The 20245-nt window shown below is 41.5% G+C and overlaps 1 protein-coding gene across 3 annotated transcripts in view; it reads left to right on the forward strand.

The window, feature by feature from the left end:
* Window positions 1-20245, forward strand: part of Atrnl1 (attractin like 1) — a 543698-nt gene that overhangs the window by 17559 nt on the left and 505894 nt on the right. For 2 of the 3 annotated variants that reach the window (XM_087552341.1, NM_001431114.1), the window contains 4 exon segments: window positions 4360-4443; window positions 5517-5630; window positions 13711-13839; window positions 17434-17642. In XM_087552341.1, the coding sequence (XP_087408467.1) occupies window positions 4360-4443; window positions 5517-5630; window positions 13711-13839; window positions 17434-17642 (536 nt within the window). 3 annotated transcript variants of the gene reach the window in all.

A 20245-nucleotide genomic window follows, 5' to 3' on the forward strand; every position in this document is an offset into this window, starting at 1 on the left:
TGGTGTAAGCACTGCACTGGCACTGTCAGCCATTGCAATTGGTGTGAGCACAGCAATGCCACACATTGCACTAGGGTGTGCTTATCTTCAACTATTAAGATAGCAGCAAATTATTTCATAAAGTTGTGCTAAATTATTCCTGGGAGAATTTTTCCTATCTCTTTGCCCATATTTGACGTGGTCAGCATTTCACCTTTCTGTTGGGCGCCAAGAGGAAGGTATGTCATTGTTGGTTTATTCTGTAGCAGCCTGGTATTAATGTGCTTGGTTTTAATATATTTAGAAGAAGAATCATGGCTTTAACCAAAATTCATGTTAATGGTTAGAGGGATAAGAGAGAATGGGAACTCTGAAAGAATAGAAATAGGAGTGGGCCCTTGTGGCTTATGGCAAAGAGAGGGAGGGAGGGAGGGAGGGAGGGAGGGAGGGAGGGAGGGAGGGAGAGAGAGAGAGAGAGAGAGAGAGAGAGAGAGAGAGAGAGAGAGAGGGAGGGAGAGAGGGAGAGAGCGTGAGCATGAGAGAGCAGCTCACAGCTAATCATCCTTCCTCACCTTCTGAAGTTGACCTCATGCTTGGTGGGCGTGGCCGAGGTTTAGTGAACACAAAGGTTATTTTGGGGGCTACGGTGAACTCACTCTGAGACTTGCTCTGAAATGTTTTATAGGAAGCTGTTTATGGGAGTGTCTCACGGTAAGGCTTTGCTTACAAAAGTGTCAGAGAGGAAGCTGGGGGAAGCTGTTGGTGGCTGGGTGCTGCTGGCCGTCATGCGTTGTGTAGTAATTTAGTGTTGGCCAAGCCACACAGGCTGCATGAACCATGAAACTGGGAAGCAAAATCCTTTCCTCTCAAAGTCTCTTCCAGGGCACCCTGTGACCAAATCACTCCAGCTGACTGTAAAATTCCTTGCCATCTGGCAAAGAAAAAATGATTTGAAGGATCTGGATTGATGTTAGCATAGTAGGCAAAGGGACCAATGGGAGGTGAGAAGGTACCAGATGGGTGACTGGTACAGTGCACCCCATAGAGATTCAGCTTCCGAAGGGGCCTCTTGAACATATTTGAACTCCTCAGTAACAACCTGAATCACTGTGTTTACCTAAGAAGACACACTCCATACAGGTGAAGAGCCTTTTACCTTTTTCGCAAAAGCGCTGGATTGGCCATCGCTTGCATGGATTCTTTGTTCTTTCTCAACCAGGCTGAGTGAGGGTCTAGCTGTAAAATTAGCTTCTGACTGCTTATATGCAAAATAGATATACGGAAAGAGTGATATGCACACACACACACTAGTACACACACATACACACACATGCACACACACATACACTATACACACACGCATACACTATAAACACATGCACACACATGTACACACACAAGCACATGCACGCACATGCACACCACACATACATGCACACACACACATGCACACACATGTACACACATGCACACACATGCACACACACCACACATACATGCACAAACACACATGCACACACACCACACATACATGCACAAACACACACACATGCACACACGTACACACACAAGCAGACACACCACACATACATGCACACACATGCACACACATGCACACACATGCACACATGTATACACACGCACACACATGCACACACATGCACACACATGTATACACATGCACACGCATGCACATACACCACACATACATGCACATACAAACACACACACACACACACACACACACACACACACACACACACGCTGAAGCTGTGCCAACCTTTAAAAGAATACGTTTGTTCTGTTATGACTTTGTCCTTCTCTACCTACCCACTGGGATTTGCTTGGTGGAATGACCTGGCTCAAACACAGACCTCGATTTCTTAGTTATCCTGGTATAGTTGGGAAGTTACCTGCCATTTGTGCTTAATTTCTACTGGAACCTGTCCCTTAGAGTCTTGATTTTGATTATTGTATTTATTTCAGAAATATCCTACCACTACCTTTTTTTAAGTAAAAAAAAAACTTTAAAAAACTTTCGAGTTAATTATTCTCAATGTAGATATTTTTCCTTTTGAATTAGCATGTATTTTTGTAAGGAATGCATCATTTGGTAGTCACGGAGCATTCTGGTTCAGTCCTTGTTGCTTGTCGCTTCCTATTTTGTTATCTTGCTTTTTATGCCTAGTTATCTTTCAACAATCATACGTTTCACTTAAAAAAAAAACCAAGAAACAAACTACTGGTGGATGTAACTTGAGGCCTGGGATAAGATTCTTAGCATTCTGTAAAGTCAGCTGTAAGCCTTGGAACTTTCTGTTGCCCGGATGACCCTTGCCACTTGCTTTTGTGTTAATCGGGGTTTCTAGGGAACAGAGCTGATAGAATGAACGAGTATACATCTATCTGTTAGTAAAGCATTTATCAGAGTGGTCTTGGCTGTTTCCAGATGGGAAGGACAGTGCGTGAGATTGGGAACCTCACAGGCCTGGTCTCGTGCTGGAGTCCAAGGGAGGGCCTAGAGTTGGATCAGTGTTCAGTCCACATTGGGATCTTGAAGAAGTGGGTTCTGACACCAGAGAAGGAAAGGGTCGAGATACACGAGCTTGCCAGTGAGAGTGAGGGCCAAGAGCACAAATTTCCTTCCTCCAGAAAGTGCGGGCCGTTTAGGGTGGGTCTTCTGACCTCAGACGGATTTAGGGTGGGTCTTCCACTTCAAATAATCCAGCCAAGAAGAGTCCCTCGCCGGTGCTTCAGGGACTTGGCCTTAGCCACTTCGGGATGTAGTTAGGTTGACAACCAAGATTAATCATCACAGCTCTGGCACACCATTACTCAAAGAACAAGTCATTGTTCCCACGTCAAAAGTATCATGTGGTGCACGACGTGCCTTCCTGCTGAGGGCATTGCTTCCCGTTTCTGCCCTCATCTTTCCTCAGGCTAGCCTAGCAAGCACACCCTTTTTGGGGGGCAGTTTCTTTGAGATGGAGAAATCTCTAGCCTCAAAGCGGCTTTTTGTGCCTGGCTCCTCTCAAAGTATCCATGACATCTGGACTTTGGCTTGGTCACTAGATACAGCTGATCGGACTTGGACTATTTAAAAATTATTCCACTTTTAAAGTTGGTATGAGGGGTGTCTGTCTGAATTACCTCATCCACTAATAACATTGGAAGTGAAAAATTAGAGTGAGTTGATGAGCCTGTTAATTAAGTTATACTTTATTTTTCTCATCTGTAATATGGACTTGCTAACTAGTTTACAGAGTTTTTGAGGTGTTGAAATAAAGAAATAGGTTATCCACTTATAGTAGTATTTTATATATAGAAAATGTTTGTTATCTTTAGAACATAGGGGTTTATTTGCACCATTTTTTTCAAGCATAAATTTTCATTTTTATTACCAAAACCATTTGTAGGGATTGTGAGAGACTTTAGCATTGACTGACTTGTCAACCTATTTTATCTCCTAATGTTTTTAAGGCTCCATATATACATGGAAAACTTAATTTTATTTAAAAGTATATTATGGCCCTCATACCAGGGTATATGTGTATGTCTGTTTATGTGACTGCAAGAAGCCAGTTATCTGTGAAGTATGTATGCATGTATACATATGAAGGCTACATGAACATTTTAATTATGGACTTGGTGACTTGTCTAGAAGTTAGGTGGATCTAAATTTTTGTCCTTAATATTCTAAGATTCTGAAAAAAAGTTTTCTAATTAAGTATAGATTAAAAAATTACAACCTTTTGATACACTCTTACTTTTAAAATAGGCAGAGATTGGGTACAAATGTAAAGTAGTCAAGCGAAGTTGGTAAAAATGGGCATCCGACTCGAAGGATCAGATGGCTGCATAACCATTGTGGCGCACTGAAATCACGTGCTGTTGTCGCCCTCCAATCAAGTGCCGCCGTCGCCCCCAAATCACGTGCATCTGTTCCCCCCCCAAATCACGTGCCGCGGTCGCCCCAATCACGTGCTGCCGTCGCCCCAATCACGTGCCGCCGTCGCCCCCTGATGTAAGCCTGTCCATCTGCGCCGTTCAGAGGCCATTCGACCATCCTTTCGCCAGGGCCTAATTTTAGTGAACATAAAATTTAACCTCGTCAACATTTTGTCAACACAGAACCCGTCAGTGAAATGTTCAGTCTTTCACTGACTTTCCTAGGATGTCAGTTGAAATGGCCGTGGTTCGCCCAATTTGAAGACATTTAGACGACTTCTTTATAGTTGTACGGACGTTTTCAATGGACAGTGTGGCATTTGTAACCTGTTAGGTCTCATTATCATGGCCTAATGCTTTGAGTGTTTCTCATACTGCATGCCTTAATGCTACTACCTTAAGGTAATTGTTTTCCTGATTTTCTTTTTTTAGGTTGACAGAACCTTCTGGATATTTAACAGATGGTCCAATTAACTATAAATATAAGACTAAGTGTACATGGCTAATTGAAGGCTAGTAAGTATGCAATTTCCGCTGGATACGTTGACTTTTATCCTGAGATGCGAAAGCAAATGTCTGATGCGAAAGTGTCGGGTGCATGTTTTATTTCCTTGCTTATTATTGGAGCATATGCATAATTTTTAAGAAGTTTAAAAATGTAAACCTTAGTGCCTTCCATTAATGCTATAATAGATAAATATATATTGTGTTTTCGAATTACATTTCTGGCAGGACCAAACACATTAGGCCTCGTGGCTTTTGAGAAACACCGTGTTAGGAAGTTTACACAATCTGCAGAAGGCATAAAAGTATTCCATGCTGGCTTACGCCACAATATAAAAATATTTTCAGCATTTTAATTCTGATAGTCTTTTAAAGAGACTGTATTGTGCCAAAGACCCTTTAAGAGTATTTTCCTAACGTTTAGTAGAAGGGTTAATTATTAAGTCGGGCACTTTTCACTGTGAGGAGTTCTCGCTACTAAAGCTTTATTATGAATTGGTGGGAATTCTTTGGTACTATTTAATGATTTTTAGACTGTATTTGGAAAGCCATGCTTTTCGGATTACTTTAAAAGTCTCTTCAGGACCACAGCAGCTATTTCTGCTCCTTACCAGTCTACTTACTTCTCCTTAGCCTGTATCACTATTGAGGAAAAAAAAATCCAAAAGAACCTTATGTTGCCACTGTATCAAAGGTTCTGTATCAGTGAAAATCGTTGCTTCTGAGTGTTGAATTTTTGTAACCAACTTTATTCAAGTATAACTTGACGTGATAGGATGTATTCATGCTAGCATATAATTTAGTATGGTTTCAGTAAAAAAAAAATACACTAAGTATATAACTTCTGCCTTAAGCAAGTATATAACATCTGACTTTTATTGCTGACTGAATTCTTAAGAAAAAGATGTGTGTATTTTGAAACCTGTACCTTAACAGCCTATCGGTTTTATTTCCTAGTGATCTAACGATGCGTAGGAAAATACCCGAAATAGATTTTAAATAAAACTGCTATGTCTTATTCAAAAAATGCTATATTTTGCATACTATACACGAATTTAAAGATACTTTATTTTTTTTTCTTTCAGCCCAAATGCAGTGTTGAGGTTAAGATTCAATCACTTTGCTACAGAGTGCAGCTGGGATCACATGTACGTGTATGATGGAGACTCAATATATGCGCCTTTAGTGGCTGTACTTAGGTGAGTAGTTCTGATTACCCGACAACTCCTGACAGCTGTAGGGACGTAAACAGCTGCACGGTCTTTTTATTTGACGTCACCCCCATTGCCCTGTACTCAGATTTATGGTGGTGGCTGATGACTGTTATAATAAATAAATACCCTCAGTATACTTGGACTCAACCTAAGTGTGAGCACAGTAAGGTCAATATGACGGATGGATAAAAATCGATGCCACAGGAGCTCTAGACTTCTTTATAAATACCTTTTGTTTCTGCTGCATTTAGTCTTTTCCTTTAAGTTGGTTTAAATATGTTTCCTTAAGTCTGCTTAGTGATATTTGGGCGAGTTCAGGCTGACACGTGAGCCAAGGTCTGTATTTTTCATAGTTGTCTTTCTGTGTTAGTGAACTGAGGAGATCTTAAGTTCTGAAAACAAGGATTACGTCATGCTTGGCATAAAGGTTTAGTAAAGGAGGTGTTTCTGTAATAAACGTAATTTTGGGAAACTTAAGTTACTTAGAATTTTATAAGGAGTCAGATGAATCAGGACATTAATTTTGAAGTCATAGCATTTTAACATCAATTTAAACTTTTAAACAATTCTATATTATTGGCATGGTAGGCAGGAAATACATTACATATAGAAAAAGTATGAACATGTAGGTTTTATATTCAATTTAGCCAGCGTGGTTGCTGACACATCGCCTGTTAGGTTAGCACACCATATCTCTCACGTTTCATCAGTGTTGAAAACCTGATCGCAGATTGAAGCTTGTTGTTTCCACAGTGATTTTAATTAGAAACAGTCTTTTCACTGTCTTGCAAATATTTTATTTCATCAGTAACTTGAAATAACGTTGGACAAACACTCAAGGGCTGGTATTTCCATTTTACCTTATGGTTCTATAAATCATGACCTTAAGAGTGAGCCTAGACTAAGTAGTTTTGGTATTTATTCTGTGATGCTGCTGTAAATATTTTTAGAACTCCTTAAAAAAGATCTGCCTATCTATCACCTATCTATCCATCTATCTATCGATTTTGTGTGTGTGCATGTGTGTGTGTGTGTGTGTGTGTGTGTGTGTGTGTGTGTGCATGCGTGTGTACGCACAGGAGCATGTGCATGTAGAGGCCAGAAGAGAGGGGGTTAGAGCCCTGGAGTGGCTGTTGTGGTTCATCTCAAATGCATTCTGGGAACTAATTTCTGATCCTCTGCAGGAACAGCGAACACTCTCAGCCGTTGAGTTCTTGCCCATCAGAACTTCCGTCTTCAATTTCTTGAACATTAGGAAAAGCAAAGTTAGACACCAGACAAAGATGTGATAGACCCATGGGGGTAGTTACGATCTCAGAAAACTCATTATATCAGACAGTGGGCTCGCATATTTATTTGGACAGCACACCATTTTACTACCATTAATTTTATGGAATTGTTGACCATTACTTAGTTTTTCATTCATTCAGTGACTTTATATTCATTTATCGAATCTTAACAAACTTTTTCCTGTTCCTAAAGGAGTCTTTCCTGGTGGGTTTAGTCTGCAAAGACGGCCCTGTAGGCGCTCCTTCATCAAGCTTCCTGTTACCTATTGTGAGTGTGCTGGTTGCTTTTATGTCAGCTTGGTACAGACTGTGGTCACCTGAGAGGAGGGGCCCTCGGTTGGGAAGGTGCCTCCCTAAGGTTGGGCTGTAGACTAGCCTGTAGGATATTTAGCTTGTGATTGACATGGGAGGGCCCATTTTGTAGGTGGTAGCATTGTTGGGCTGGTGGTCCCTGGTTCTATAAGAAAGCAGGTCCAGTAAGACATGAGGAGTAAGCCAGTAAGCAGCAGCTCCCCTCCATGACCCCTGCAGCAGCGCCCATCCCCAGGTTCCTGCCCTGTGTGACTTCCTGCATTGCTTCCCACAGAGGACTGGGATTCAGAATGTGTAAGCCCAATAAACCTTGTCCTTAAAGTTATTCAGACAGCCAGGACATGGAAAAATTTATTGAATGCGAAGCCAGTGTAGATGTCTTCTAAACCTCCCAGAAACCTGGGTGACATACTGTTATCCTGCACATTACAGCTGAGGAAATTGAGACTCAGAGGAACCATTTACTTCTAGTTAGTTGATAAACCAGGATTAGGGTTTCATCCTCAATTCAAAAGCACATACTGCTCAGTTTTACTTTGCTAAGAAGAAGCATTTAATTAGAATTATAATACTATATTTTTTTTACTCAGCCATCTACGTGGGTAATTATTCCATTTAATAACCTACTCAAATACCAGAGAGTGTCAGAAGCCTGGAGGATGTGGTGAGGAACACGGCAAAGGTCCCTGATGACTTCAGACACCAAGGCTAGAGGAAGGGTACCAGACCTGTCCTCACTATAGACAACAGTTGGGAAGCTGGGGGATCCTTGTCTTTCTTTCTCTCTTTTTGGCCCTAAATTCAGCTAGCCAGTGCTTCCTAATTGTTGATAATCTTCAAGAGTGGTTCACAGAACTCAGCAATGTGCTGTATTTGCAGATAAAGTTTTTATTATATTAAGAGTAGAAGTTGAAAGCGTCCTAAAAGGAGGGTGACTTAGGGTTTTACTGCTGTGAAGAAACACCGTGACCAAACCAACTCTTATAAGGACAACATTTAATTGGAGCTGGCTTACAGGTTCAGAGGTTCAGTCTACTATCATCAAGGCAGGAACATGGCAGCATCCAGGCAGGCATGGTGCAGGAGGAGCTGAGAACTCTACGTCTTCATCTGAAGGGACTAGCAGAAGACTGACTTCCAGGCAGCTAGGATGAGAGACAAACAACACACTTACTCCAGCAGCGCCACACCTCCCAATAGTGCCACTCCCAGGGCCAAGCACACACAAGCCATCAGAGAGAGGCACAGAATGAGCTTGGGGAGGATGGCAAACTTCAAGGGTTGTGCCCTTAGGATGTGTCCACCTCGGGCGTCAGTGCTTGCTACACTTGGAGGCTCTCCTGAGTTTCAGGTGTCAGGAGTTGGTTTGCGGAGTAGACTTGGCGGGTTGAATCATTGACCATGAGGCGGCTGAATGCAAATCTTTATTCTGCCCTCCAGTGTTAAGTCAGGTTCATCCCAGATGATGTCAGCTCTTTAATCCCATTGTGACTTTAGTTTGAGTGACCGTCCGAAACTTGAAACGTAACTTTAGTTCCCGCTATGACAGGACCCATTGACAGAGACCGTCAGGACCTAACTGTAAGTAGTGAAGACAGTTTGTCACTTGAGAAATTTTAGGAATTTGAAGGTCATATGTGGAAATCTGGCAGCAAAAGCTGCCCCTACTTTTTTTTTTAACTACACAATTCTTATCCGTGAAAACAAATTTCTCATACATATTAGGTATAGTCCTACAGTGAAAGAGGAACATATCATTTCTGACACTTAACTAATTGTCATGGTGAACTTGGTTATGAGTAGTAGAGTAGGAGGCGGAACATAGTTCCAGATAGAACATTCGAGGGAGGGGAAAACACGTAGGTACAATGACGTACAGACAGTAAGAAAACGTAAAGTAACCTTAGGTAGCGTCAGCATAGGCTCTACCCAGGCCGTGAGTCTTGAGTAAGCTGTGCAGTAGTAATGTCTGCCGAGCGCTGACTGTGCACCGAGAGGGTTTATGCTGTTGGCTCATCGAGTTCTCACATTGTGCCCCTACATTATGCAAATGGGACTTGCTGCGCTGAAAAGGTTCTGTGAGTTGCCCTGAATTTTTCCCTGGTAAGTGGTAGAGTCAGAGTGAGTCCACGTAATGTAATTCTTGACCTCGATTCTCCAGTCGCTGAAACAATGATTCATTCCTGATACACCATCCTTGAGAAATTAGACTTCATTCCGTCAGTGAGACATTGTCACAGACAAAAACTGTTTGAAGTTGAGAAGTATTGTTTCTAACACCTACCCCATTCTGTCTGGTGCTGGGCAAACTTGTGTTGGATGTTGAGTTTGGAAAAAGTTGTACGTAGCCACAAACTAGGTCTGCATTGATGTGTTCCTGCAGGAAGTAACGGAGGCCCCAGAAGCTCCCCTTCCACTTAAAGCAAGCGTTGAGATTGCTCAGACCTAAGGCACAGGACAATCTGTGGAGGGCCTGACACACAGCAGTTCTCTTTTCCTGCCTCTAATTGTTGGGGTCCTAATTCAAAGTTAGGACCTGAGCTCTGGAAAAATCTTGACATCCCTCTAGGCCTTAAAAATCTGGTTTTCAAGTGTGAAGACAGAGGAATGGGCTGTGTGTGACCTGGGCTCACCCTTCGGTGTTAGGTCTGTATTACTTTAAGGAGATCATTTTTGGTTTTATAGGGTTGGTTTACTCTGTGGTTTGCATTATCATGTGGATTCGTCCAAATTGTCTGGCATGTTGTATAATAGATGGAAATCCCCCTTTTCACTTATTGCTTAAAAAGATTTATTTTTGAAAATGTTTGTGTGTGTATGTATATATATATATATATATATATATATATATATATATATATTATGTGTGTATGTCTATATCTGTGTATATCTGCCGGCCTGAGCAGGATTAGCGTGTAGGCCTATGGATTTCTGCCTGAGGGGTCTGGTCTGCTCCATCTGGGCGTCAAGTGGCCTTGAGCTGCTTATGTGGGTGCTGGGAAGCAACCTTGAGTCTTCTGCAAGCGTGGCAGCTGCCCCTAACCGCCAAGCCATCCGTCCACACCCTCGTTTGGTGCTTTTGAGCTGTTTATAAGTCAGCAAGCAAACAAATACGGTTTTCATCTTTTTCAGAGAGCTCTCAAAGGTGTTTTAAAGTCTTAGGAATATACTTTTTTCTTTTCTTTTTTTTTGTCATTGTACTTGTTATGATTTTGTTTTCTGGCTACAACTGCCAAGGACTAGCCTCAGCCTGGAGAGGAATTCCGAGAGAAGGGGTGTTTGTGATGAAACAAATGACTCAAAGTCAAATTGTGGGTTCAAGCGGATGACCAGTGTTCTGCCCGAGATAGCTTTCCAGGCTGCTCTCTCCTCTCGGTATTCTGCTCAAGACAGCTTTCTCTTGCTATTCTAAAAACTCTGGTTAGTTCATCTCTTGCAGACCAAAAGGCTAGACTTATTTTTCATATCAATCCAGTCTTTACTCCAGCTTCCCTTTTGACTGTCCCATGGTCCAGCATCCCATGGCCCAGCCCCTTGGTTCTTAGGAAGAGACAGCAAGCAGAAGAACATACAATCAGATAGCTGGGTGAGACCCCACCTCGGAATTACCATTCTGAGCCCTTCCTGACCTAAATTCACTCTGTCCTAGGCTGACCTTGAGCTCAGGAATGTGCTTGCATTTTTATCTGCATGCCTCAGTATCTTTCTGACAAGCTGACTCACAGTGCATCTGCCTCTGTCCCTTTAGATCTGTAAAGCTCTGAATAAAATTCATATCACATCCTTACATTTTTTGTATGTGAGAAGTTATATGTTTTTTGTATTCATGGTTTCAGTATTCTTTCCCACAGCCTTAAGGTCTCAGTGTTTACCATTTTGCTAAATACAAACACACCTTCAGCCTCCCGGACTCATGCTGTCTCTGATTGTCACAGAGTCATTAACCTTGGCAGAGAGGACATCCCTTGAAGGAGGAACATGAAAATATGCCCACTATTATACAAACAATCCTTACACCCACAGCAACCATCAGCACTTGTGGAGGCCCACTCCCAGCTGGCTCTGTTCCAGGGTCAGGAAACCATGTCCCTGGACTTGGTACAAAACCTCCTGAGGAGCTGTGCCTGACACAGCACTGAGATGATTTTGTACAAGTCTATCTGAGTGAGTCAATGAGTCTGTTGGTGTTAGCTGCAGAAACGTGGGTGAAAGGTCACTTGGAGCCTATGGGTCACTTACAGGGTATGTAGTCCCACCCCTGAGAACTCCTCCCACAGTGGATAAGAGACCAAAGCTGCGTCCTCCGATCTCCTTGCCCAACATGCAGACAACTGGACTAGTTCCCAAGCTTCTCCAGCCTTTCCTTCTGAGCTCCTGAGCCCTGTGTCAGTGGCTTCCTGAGTCTTCCCAGCCTGCACTGTCCCCCCAGGAGGGAGCTTTGTTTGTTTTTTTCTTTATTTGGAGGAAATAGCTATTAAAAAACAAAAACCCATCACTTCCTCTGATTTCTCCTCTCTCTCCCTCTGTGTTTCCTCAGCCTCAGAGGGGTGAAGAGAAGTTAGTTTATATCTCCTTTTACAAGTTACATGACAGATGTAATTCCACTGCTGTGAGAAACACATGTGTATGTAAAGCTAAGACTGGCGTTATAGAAATCACACTCCGACAGCCTTCCTTTAAAGCCTGTCCTTCTTACCATCATACGTGGAAGATACAATGAAATCAGGCGTTGTTTACTCTTTTAATTTGTATTTGAATGTAATTGGATCTCACTTTTATGTCAAAGGTGATTTGTTTGAGGGAATTCAGTTCCCAGTGATACTTAGATAGTACTTTAACTTTGGCAAAAATTTACTGCTCTAAGAAATAAAAACCGGTGGGGCTGGGGATTTAGCTCAGTGGTAGAGCGCTTGCCTAGCAAGCGCAAGGCCCTGGGTTCAGTCCCCAGCTCCGAAAAAAAGAAAAAAAAAAGAAGAAATAAAAACCGGGTTGGGGATTTAGCTCAGTGGTAGAGTGCTTGCCTAGCAAACGTAAGGCCCTGGGTTCGGTCCCCAGCTCCGGAAAAAAAAAAAAAAAACCAAAAAAAAAAAAAAAAAAACCATGGATACCTGAAAAAAAAAAAAGTCTGAAGTCATATGTGGCTGGGCTGTAGTGATAAAATCTGGGTGTATTCTATGTAGGGAAATTCTACTTTGATAAACTCAAATGAATTTAATTTAAATAAAAAAATTCATGATTTTAAATTAAAAAAAAACAAACCTCCAGCATCCACTAATTCACATTGTACAATGTGTTTGTCAACTTTTTCATCCAATTGCATGTTTTCACATACTTAGATAGGGTGGTCTGGTCTAAGAATGTATGTTTTCCGTATGAACAGGGATTAGAGAGGGTTGTATCAAGGCTGGATATGGTGGCTCACCCCTGTAATCAACAGGAGTTCAGGGTTAAGCTGAGCTGCAGTAATGAGACTCAAAAACCAACCAAACCAAACTGAACAAAAACACAACAACAACAACAACAACAATAACAACAAAAAGACAATCAAAACAGAACAAAATAAAATGCATCCAACCAGCCAGCAAAAAAACAAAAAAACAAAAAACAAAAAACAAAAAAAACAAAAAAAAACCCAAAAAAACAAAACCAAAAAACCCCCCCCAAAAAACAAAAACAAATCTGGTTCTTAGACCCTTTGTGTACTTACTACCCAGCCTCTCAGCACATGTTTCTCTTGTGTGCTTATTGACCTAGAAATGTTTGTGCTTTAATACAGCAAAAGGCAGAATTTTAAATAATCAAAAGCACGTACTTTAAAAGTGCCTGGCACCTAGATCATTGTATTATAAATGTACAATTTTAAGTAGATTTCATTGTAATCACGCAAGCAGGTCCAGAATATTTCTTCTGGCTTTGTTACTGTTTGGGGTCAGAGCGGAAGAAAAAAGCTACTTTTTTTCAACTACTTGCTACAATGTTAAGGCGGCTTAGAATGAAGCCTTAGGGATGGGTTAAGTCAGGAGCTGCTGTGTAGCCTTTGTCACGGGATTGAGAAAGAATGAAAAAGAGAGATGGGACATTTCAGTCCAAATAGGGTTAGAAGAGGAGGATGAGCAGTGGGAGGAGGAGGAGAGGAAGAGGAGGAAGATTGGGAGGCAGAGGATCAGGAGGCAAAGGGAGGAGGAGCAGCTGTAGCAGCAGCAGCAGCAGCAGGCTGCAGCTCAGGAGCAGGAGGAGGAGGAGAAGAGGGGGAGGTGGGGAGACCGTGAGGCGGCTGGAAAGTGTGTGTTAGCTTGTTATCAGCAGTAGACCCGGTGGTGTAGAAATATGTAAACTTGGTATTTGTTCTCCTGCTAGTTTCCCCTTCTAACGTGCTTCGCTCTGAACCGGATAATGTTTTTGAGTGTATTTTCAGTGTACAGTCACAGTGGATCCCCACATTTCTCATTTCTGATCTTCTTTAGTGGCCTGATCGTTCCTGAAGTGAGGGGTAATGAGACGGTGCCTGAGGTTGTCACGACGTCTGGCTACGCGCTGCTCCACTTTTTCAGCGATGCTGCGTATAACCTAACAGGCTTTAACATTTTTTATTCGTAAGTATTTGTTCAGTTTCACCTAGAAAAACATACTTGACATAATGAATGTCCTATATGCATGAAATAGGTGGGTGTACCAAATTTCACCTTACATAGGATCTTTTTCTACGTGACCTGATATATTAGCAGTATGTCAGAGATTGTCCTCTAAGTCTGATTTCAGGTTAGTTGTCAAGTCCAGAGTGTTCTGCGGCAAGCTGTGTGGCTGAAATGCTAATTACAAATCTAAGATTGTTTAAGTAAATGACTAAATAAAGCAGCCCTAGAGTGGTTTACACATATAGCAACACGTATGTGGGATCGCTTGGAGCCCTAATCCGCCATTTTGTGCTCCTAAGTAGTTTACTTGTAGCTTGAAGAGGCCTGTGGGAATTAAGGTCTGACAGTCCCTCCATTCAGGGACATCCTAGGGGCTATAGCTACATTGTGAAATTCCATCTCTTTTACAACAGTTTCACCAGGAGGGAAATTGTTTTCTCCTGTTACTTTGTAAAAATTGAAGCAGGGAGATCAGCTACTTAGCTGTACTGCTCTTTCTATTAAAATAAGAACAGTGATCATTGAAAATCTGTTGTTTGTCTGACACTTTGTACAAAGCTTGGGACCTGTGGAGTTCTTTGAAATTGTGACTGTTACCTCTTTATAAGCGGGGGTGGGGGGGTGGGGTGGTGGTGGTGGTGGTGGATGTCAATAGTTAATACATCTAGGGTTAGGACTTTCTGGTTGGGACATTGGTACTCAGTTTTGTTGCTTGTCTTAGATCTGTTTGAACTGTTCTTGCGGTCTTCATTTAATTTTGACAGGTCTCCAGAAGTTTACCTGTTTCTTCCAGATTTCCAGTTTATTAGACTATAGGTTTTCAGACAAGCTCCAGTGATCCATTGGGCATCATTTGTGTCTATTGAACCTCTTTCCCTGCTACCTCTAACTTTATTAGTTTGTTTCTTCTGTCTTTATTTGGTTAACAGTTTGTCAGTCTCGCTCACGTCTTTGAAGAACCCACCCTGTTCTGTTCATTCTTTCTGTTGTTCCTTTCTGTTCCGTTAGTTTTTTTCCTTGAGGTGGTCCTGTTTCTTTTTTTAGACCTCATGTTCCACCATTAAGTTTTTAAATAAAGATTTCTGTGATTTTAATCAATGATATTTATAACAATAAATTTATCTCTGATAACCATTTTCATTTTAGTGCCTAGGTCCTGGCGTACTGAATTTTCATTTTGATTTGATTGTAAGCTTTAAAATTTATTCTGGAATATGTTTCTCAGCCTCTATGCATTTGTATATTTTCATTATTTTGTTGGTTTCTATTCATCCCCTTGTGATCAGAGAGACTGTAAGAAATTGTTTCGTTTGCTGGTATTTGTTAAGACTTGCCTTGTGTTCTACAGTGTGTTGCATTCTAGAGAACCTTCCCATGGGCTGCTGAGGAGGAAGTGTGGGCAGTGTTTGGGCTGGGGCAGCATCGCTGTCTGTTAAGTTGTTTGATGTGTAGCATCCTTAAGTCTGATAAGTCTTTGTTGGACTTCTGTCTGGGTGACCTGTGTTGTTGAGTGAGGTGTTGGCATCGCAAGTTGTTCCTGTGCTGACGTCAGTCTATGTCTTTACATGAGACTGGATTTGCTTCTTGATATAATAACACGGTCTCAATGAATTATTCCCCTAGTCAATTTGGAAATTACCTTTTTCCTTTTCCGACCAATTTTGGGTTGAAGTCTACATCATCAGATGTTGTGCGTTCTACACGAAAGCATGTGGTTTCTTTACGGATCTTCCTTCCTGTGGGCTCAGTGCTCATGGGGTCTTTTAGCTTCTGTTCATCCTGAAGAGTTTCTGTCTTCTTCAGTTAGGATGGACAGTTTTGCTGAGTTGGTAGATCCCGTCTCTAAGAGGCTGTGTGACTGCGCAGGTCTTGTGAGGTCCGTGTGATTCTGATGAGTTTCTGTCTATGTGACTTGATGCTTTCCCCAGACAGCTTTCAGTATCCTTTGTTTGGTGCACTCAGTACTTTCCCTGCACGCTTAGTACTTTTCCTGCATGCTCAGCACTTTCCCTGCATGCTTAGTACTTTGCCCGTGTATGAGACGAGGGCTTCTTCTCTGGTTCTGATGTGCTTTGTGCCTTCTGTAGCTGATAGCCATCTTCCTCCTATATTTGGGAATTTTCCTGCTATAGTTTTAATAAGCGTGTTTCCTGTGCTTTTAGTTTGTACTTTTTATGACCACGATCTGGAAGCTTTGTCTGAAAGTGGTGGCTCACAGGTCTTGCGTGCTCTGTTCGTAGGTGCTTTATGATTTTATGAGTGTTTGACGTCAGCCACCTCATCCTTAAGCCCGATGCTCTGGAACTCTACCCGATCCATTGGCAAGGCTCTCCCACTTCCCCAGGTCTTCTTATTTGGCTTATCGAGGTTTTCATTCCACAATGTATCCAATATTCATGTTCCAATATTTTCACCTCTTTGCTGAAGTCTTACGTTGGTTTCATATTTTGTTCATTTATTTGTAGCTTCTGAACTTATTTCAGGAGTTGGTTTATCCTTTGATTTTGTTCAGCATATTTATTTCTACTTAAAGTATTTTATATTAATTTTATTTATGCATATGGGCAGTGTGTGTGTGTGTGTGTGTGTGTGTGTGTGTGTGTGTTTGTGTATCACATGCATGCCTGGTGTCTGTAGAGGCCAGAAAAAGATGTTGGATCTCCTAGAACTGGAGTTACAGACAGTTGTGAGCCACTGTGTGGGTGCTGGATTTTGAACCTGCGTGCCCTAGAAGACTAGCCTTTCCTCTCAATCACCGAGCCATCTCCCTAGTCCCTTACCCTGTTTAATTTCATTAAAAACCTTTTATATCTGGAAGTCCAGGGTTGAAGTAATGAGAGGTGATCTCAGATGCTTTTAGAGAAATGACCAGAGTCATTTGTCAATATTTTCTTCTTTTCTTCAATACGATAGAAATTGCTAATGAGAAAAATTTTCCGCCAAGAATAAAGTATTTGAAACACGTTTGAATCAGCAGTTTATTGTGGGCTCTCTTCCTTCTATAATGTATCCAGATGTGTGCACAGTGGAAATAAATGTATAGCAGAATGTCAGCAGCTGAGGGCTTTAAAACACAAGGTGTTAGAACTAAGTAAGTTCTTGGTTCTCTTTAAGTTTCAGGAGTTCAAAATGTCTCTTCTTAACATATACACTCAGAATATTAACTTATTTCTTTATAAACATCACGCTTGGAACTGTACAGTTGCTTCAGAAGTTGAGGTTGGTAGTCCTTGAAATTGGAGTTTTGTTAGCAATGACATCTAGTGACTGAACCCAGACCCATAGCAAGTCAGTAACAGTGGGATGAGAAGTGTGGAAGCTGTGGAAGATAGCTCCTACTCGGGAGGCTGAGGCAACCTGGACTACAGACTGAGACCCAGTCTTTAAAAACAGGGTATAGAACAAATAACTGGAGCCACGTTGTGAAATTTTGTTAAATTAATGAACACAAAAGAGAAAACACAGTCTACAAAAATGCCCCAAAATTCATTTTAAATTTTCTCGAATATGCATTCATGAATGGTATTTCAGCCTGTGAATTATGTTTTGCAGAATCAATTCTTGTCCTAACAATTGCTCTGGTCATGGAAAATGTACAACTAGTGTCTCTGTTGCAAGTCAAGTGTATTGTGAATGCGACAAATACTGGAAAGGGGAAGCATGCGACATTCCTTACTGTAAAGCCAATTGTGGGAGCCCAGATCATGGCTACTGTGACCTAACGGGAGAAAAACTCTGTGTCTGTAACGATAGTTGGCAAGGTAAGCTTGCGGCGCGGGGCTGGCGCGGGGCTGGCGCGGGGCTGGCGCGGGGCTGGCGCGGGGCTGGCGCGGGGCTGGCGCGGGGCTGGCGCGGGGGCGGCCGGGAGATGGAGGTTGCAATGCTACATGCATTGTTTTAGTTTGCACACTTAAGTCTCATGTGTTTTTGTTCTTTTGGCGTTTTGTGGGGGAATATGTTTAGGTTAACAGTTAAGTTCTTAGTTATCTGCATTTTCATAAAAAGATTGGGAAAGACCTGTCTATGTGCTGTTTTAGGGATTAAGTGAAGTTACACGTTAAACTCAAAATTGGAGGCATCTGATCATCGTAATCTTCTATAATCTTTTTGTTGACTCCTTAGAGACTGGATGACTTCACCCGACTTACTGTGTGGTGTATTCAAACTTACCTCATAATTGGCTACATTCTGTACTGCAAAAATAAATTCAGTTTTACAGGTGTAGGAGCATCTAAAATGTATTTCTTAGGAAAGGCTGACCCCTTGTGGCTACTTTTAAAAAGGACAGAGACTATTTCGATAAATAAAAGTTTATTTAGCTGCTTGTTGTAAAAGTCATTCCTCGAAAAGAATTCCAAAATCTTCTGTCTGTCATTAAAGATTAGCTTTAAACCACAGTGAAAAGTTTTGGGTTTCTTAGTCATCTGTAGTCATATATTTGTCATTGTGGAGTTAAAGGATAAAAGGTAGCTGAAATTATCAGGTTGAATTTGCTGAATACGTTTGCAGAGAATTGTCTTTGTGCTAGTGTAGTACTTTTTGACAGAGGGGACTTTGATGCACACATCACACAATTCTGAGGCATGTTAAACACAGGATTTTATTTTATTTTATTTTATTTTATTTTATTTTATTTTATTTATTTATTTTTTTTTTTGGAGCTGGGGACCGAACCCAGGGCCTTGCGCTTCCTAGGTAAGCACTCTACCACTGAGCTAAATCCCCAGCCCAAACACAGGATTTTATTATTGCTAATACATTACTTATGGTTATGACAGGTGAAAATTTTCAAGTGTTTATTGGTGGGGTTGTATATTTTTAGTTAATCACTTGTGAATTTTGTGTTCTCAGAAAGTGCTTTGAGTCTTTTTCCACTTTAAAGTTTTAAACTAAAATATTTTCACTTTCCATTGTGGTAGTTTCATGTAAATAGCAGCTTAAGTTCAGCCAGGGAAGTAAAACATACAGTGCTTTTCGCACGAGACTCATCTCGTTCTGTGACTCAGAATAAGAAATCCCCCCCTCCCCTTAGTATCGCTCCCCTCATCAACGTTTGCCAGAATGGCCTGTCTCTTAAAACTGGCAATTCTACACCAACAGATCATTGTTACACAAAGTCATAGTTTATATTAGAGTTGTATTGGTTAAAGGTCCCATGGCCTCCACCCAGTTCACAGTGTAACCCTGACTGGAAACTCCCTGTACTCACTGCTCCTTCCCTCAGCTGTTGGCAGCCAGCGACCTTCTTCCTGTCTCTGCAGTTTTGGTGTGTTCTGAGAAGTGTACCAGTATGCAGTTTTGTAGTGCATAAATTAAGATGAGTGCGCTCTCCCTAAATAGAAACAATCCTTAATCATGGTTGTCCACGTGTGGTCTTTTGTTGATGGAAACATTGTTCTGTGACGCATAACCATAGCAGAAACTATGTAGCAAGTAGTGTTCATGAGTAGCTTCTTTGACTGGCACCCTGCGCATTCTGCCTTAAAGTTTCTCTCCTGTGTTCCAGTGACTTACAGCTCATTTCTTTTTAGCATGAGCAGTGTCCATTGTGTGGATGCACTCCAGTTTCTCTGTTGATTTATTAGGACCTCTTGGTCGTTTCTGATATTTTCATATAACATAATTTGTTTATTTATCTTTTGGAACGGGACTCACAATGTAGCTCAGGCTGACCTGGAACTAACTCATCATGAAGTCCAGGCTCGGCTCAAAATCGTGGTCATCTATCACAGACCCTTGAATGTATAGAATTTTTAAAATAGTAAGTCAAGTTAGGAAAAAGCTGTTTTGGAAAACATTTATCCCTTAAGTTTATTTGTAACAATTGACTAAAGAAAATATTTTTTAAACTAAATAAAAATCAAAACACAACAAATTTGCTTTATGTTCATGTGTAAAGAGTAATAAATTTCACAGACTTCAGCAAATCCCTCAATCCTAGTAGCTCTCAGTTTTTCCCTTTGTCTGACGTTCTGAATTGTTGGGCTTTTGTTAGAGCAACATAAATAGTTCAAACTTAAGTGACAGAAGGGAAGTTGTTGTGTCGTTTGGAAGAGACCAGTGTCTTGCCAGCATTGATTACTTCCTTTTGCCCACTAAGAGCCCACTAAGCTTTAGAGCTGCACATGGTCTCGCAGTTACATACTGCATTTCTTGTCTAACCTTACAGCCAGCGTGGATACCATGGCCAGTGGAATGTGCAAAGGAGTGTTATGTGCATGTTCTAGCTCATGCTGACACTTCTCTGGCAAATGCTGACTGACAGCTAGAGTAACCAAGCACCCACCGCCCACTCAGCAGTTCTGGAGGTTGGATGTCTTAGATTAGAAATGAGAAAAATCTGTTCTGGGGAGGACTGTCTTCT

This window comes from Rattus norvegicus, chromosome 1 (assembly GCF_021556685.1).
Source record: "Rattus norvegicus strain SHRSP/BbbUtx chromosome 1, alternate assembly SHRSP_T2T, whole genome shotgun sequence".
NCBI classification, from domain to species: Eukaryota; Metazoa; Chordata; class Mammalia; order Rodentia; family Muridae; genus Rattus; species Rattus norvegicus.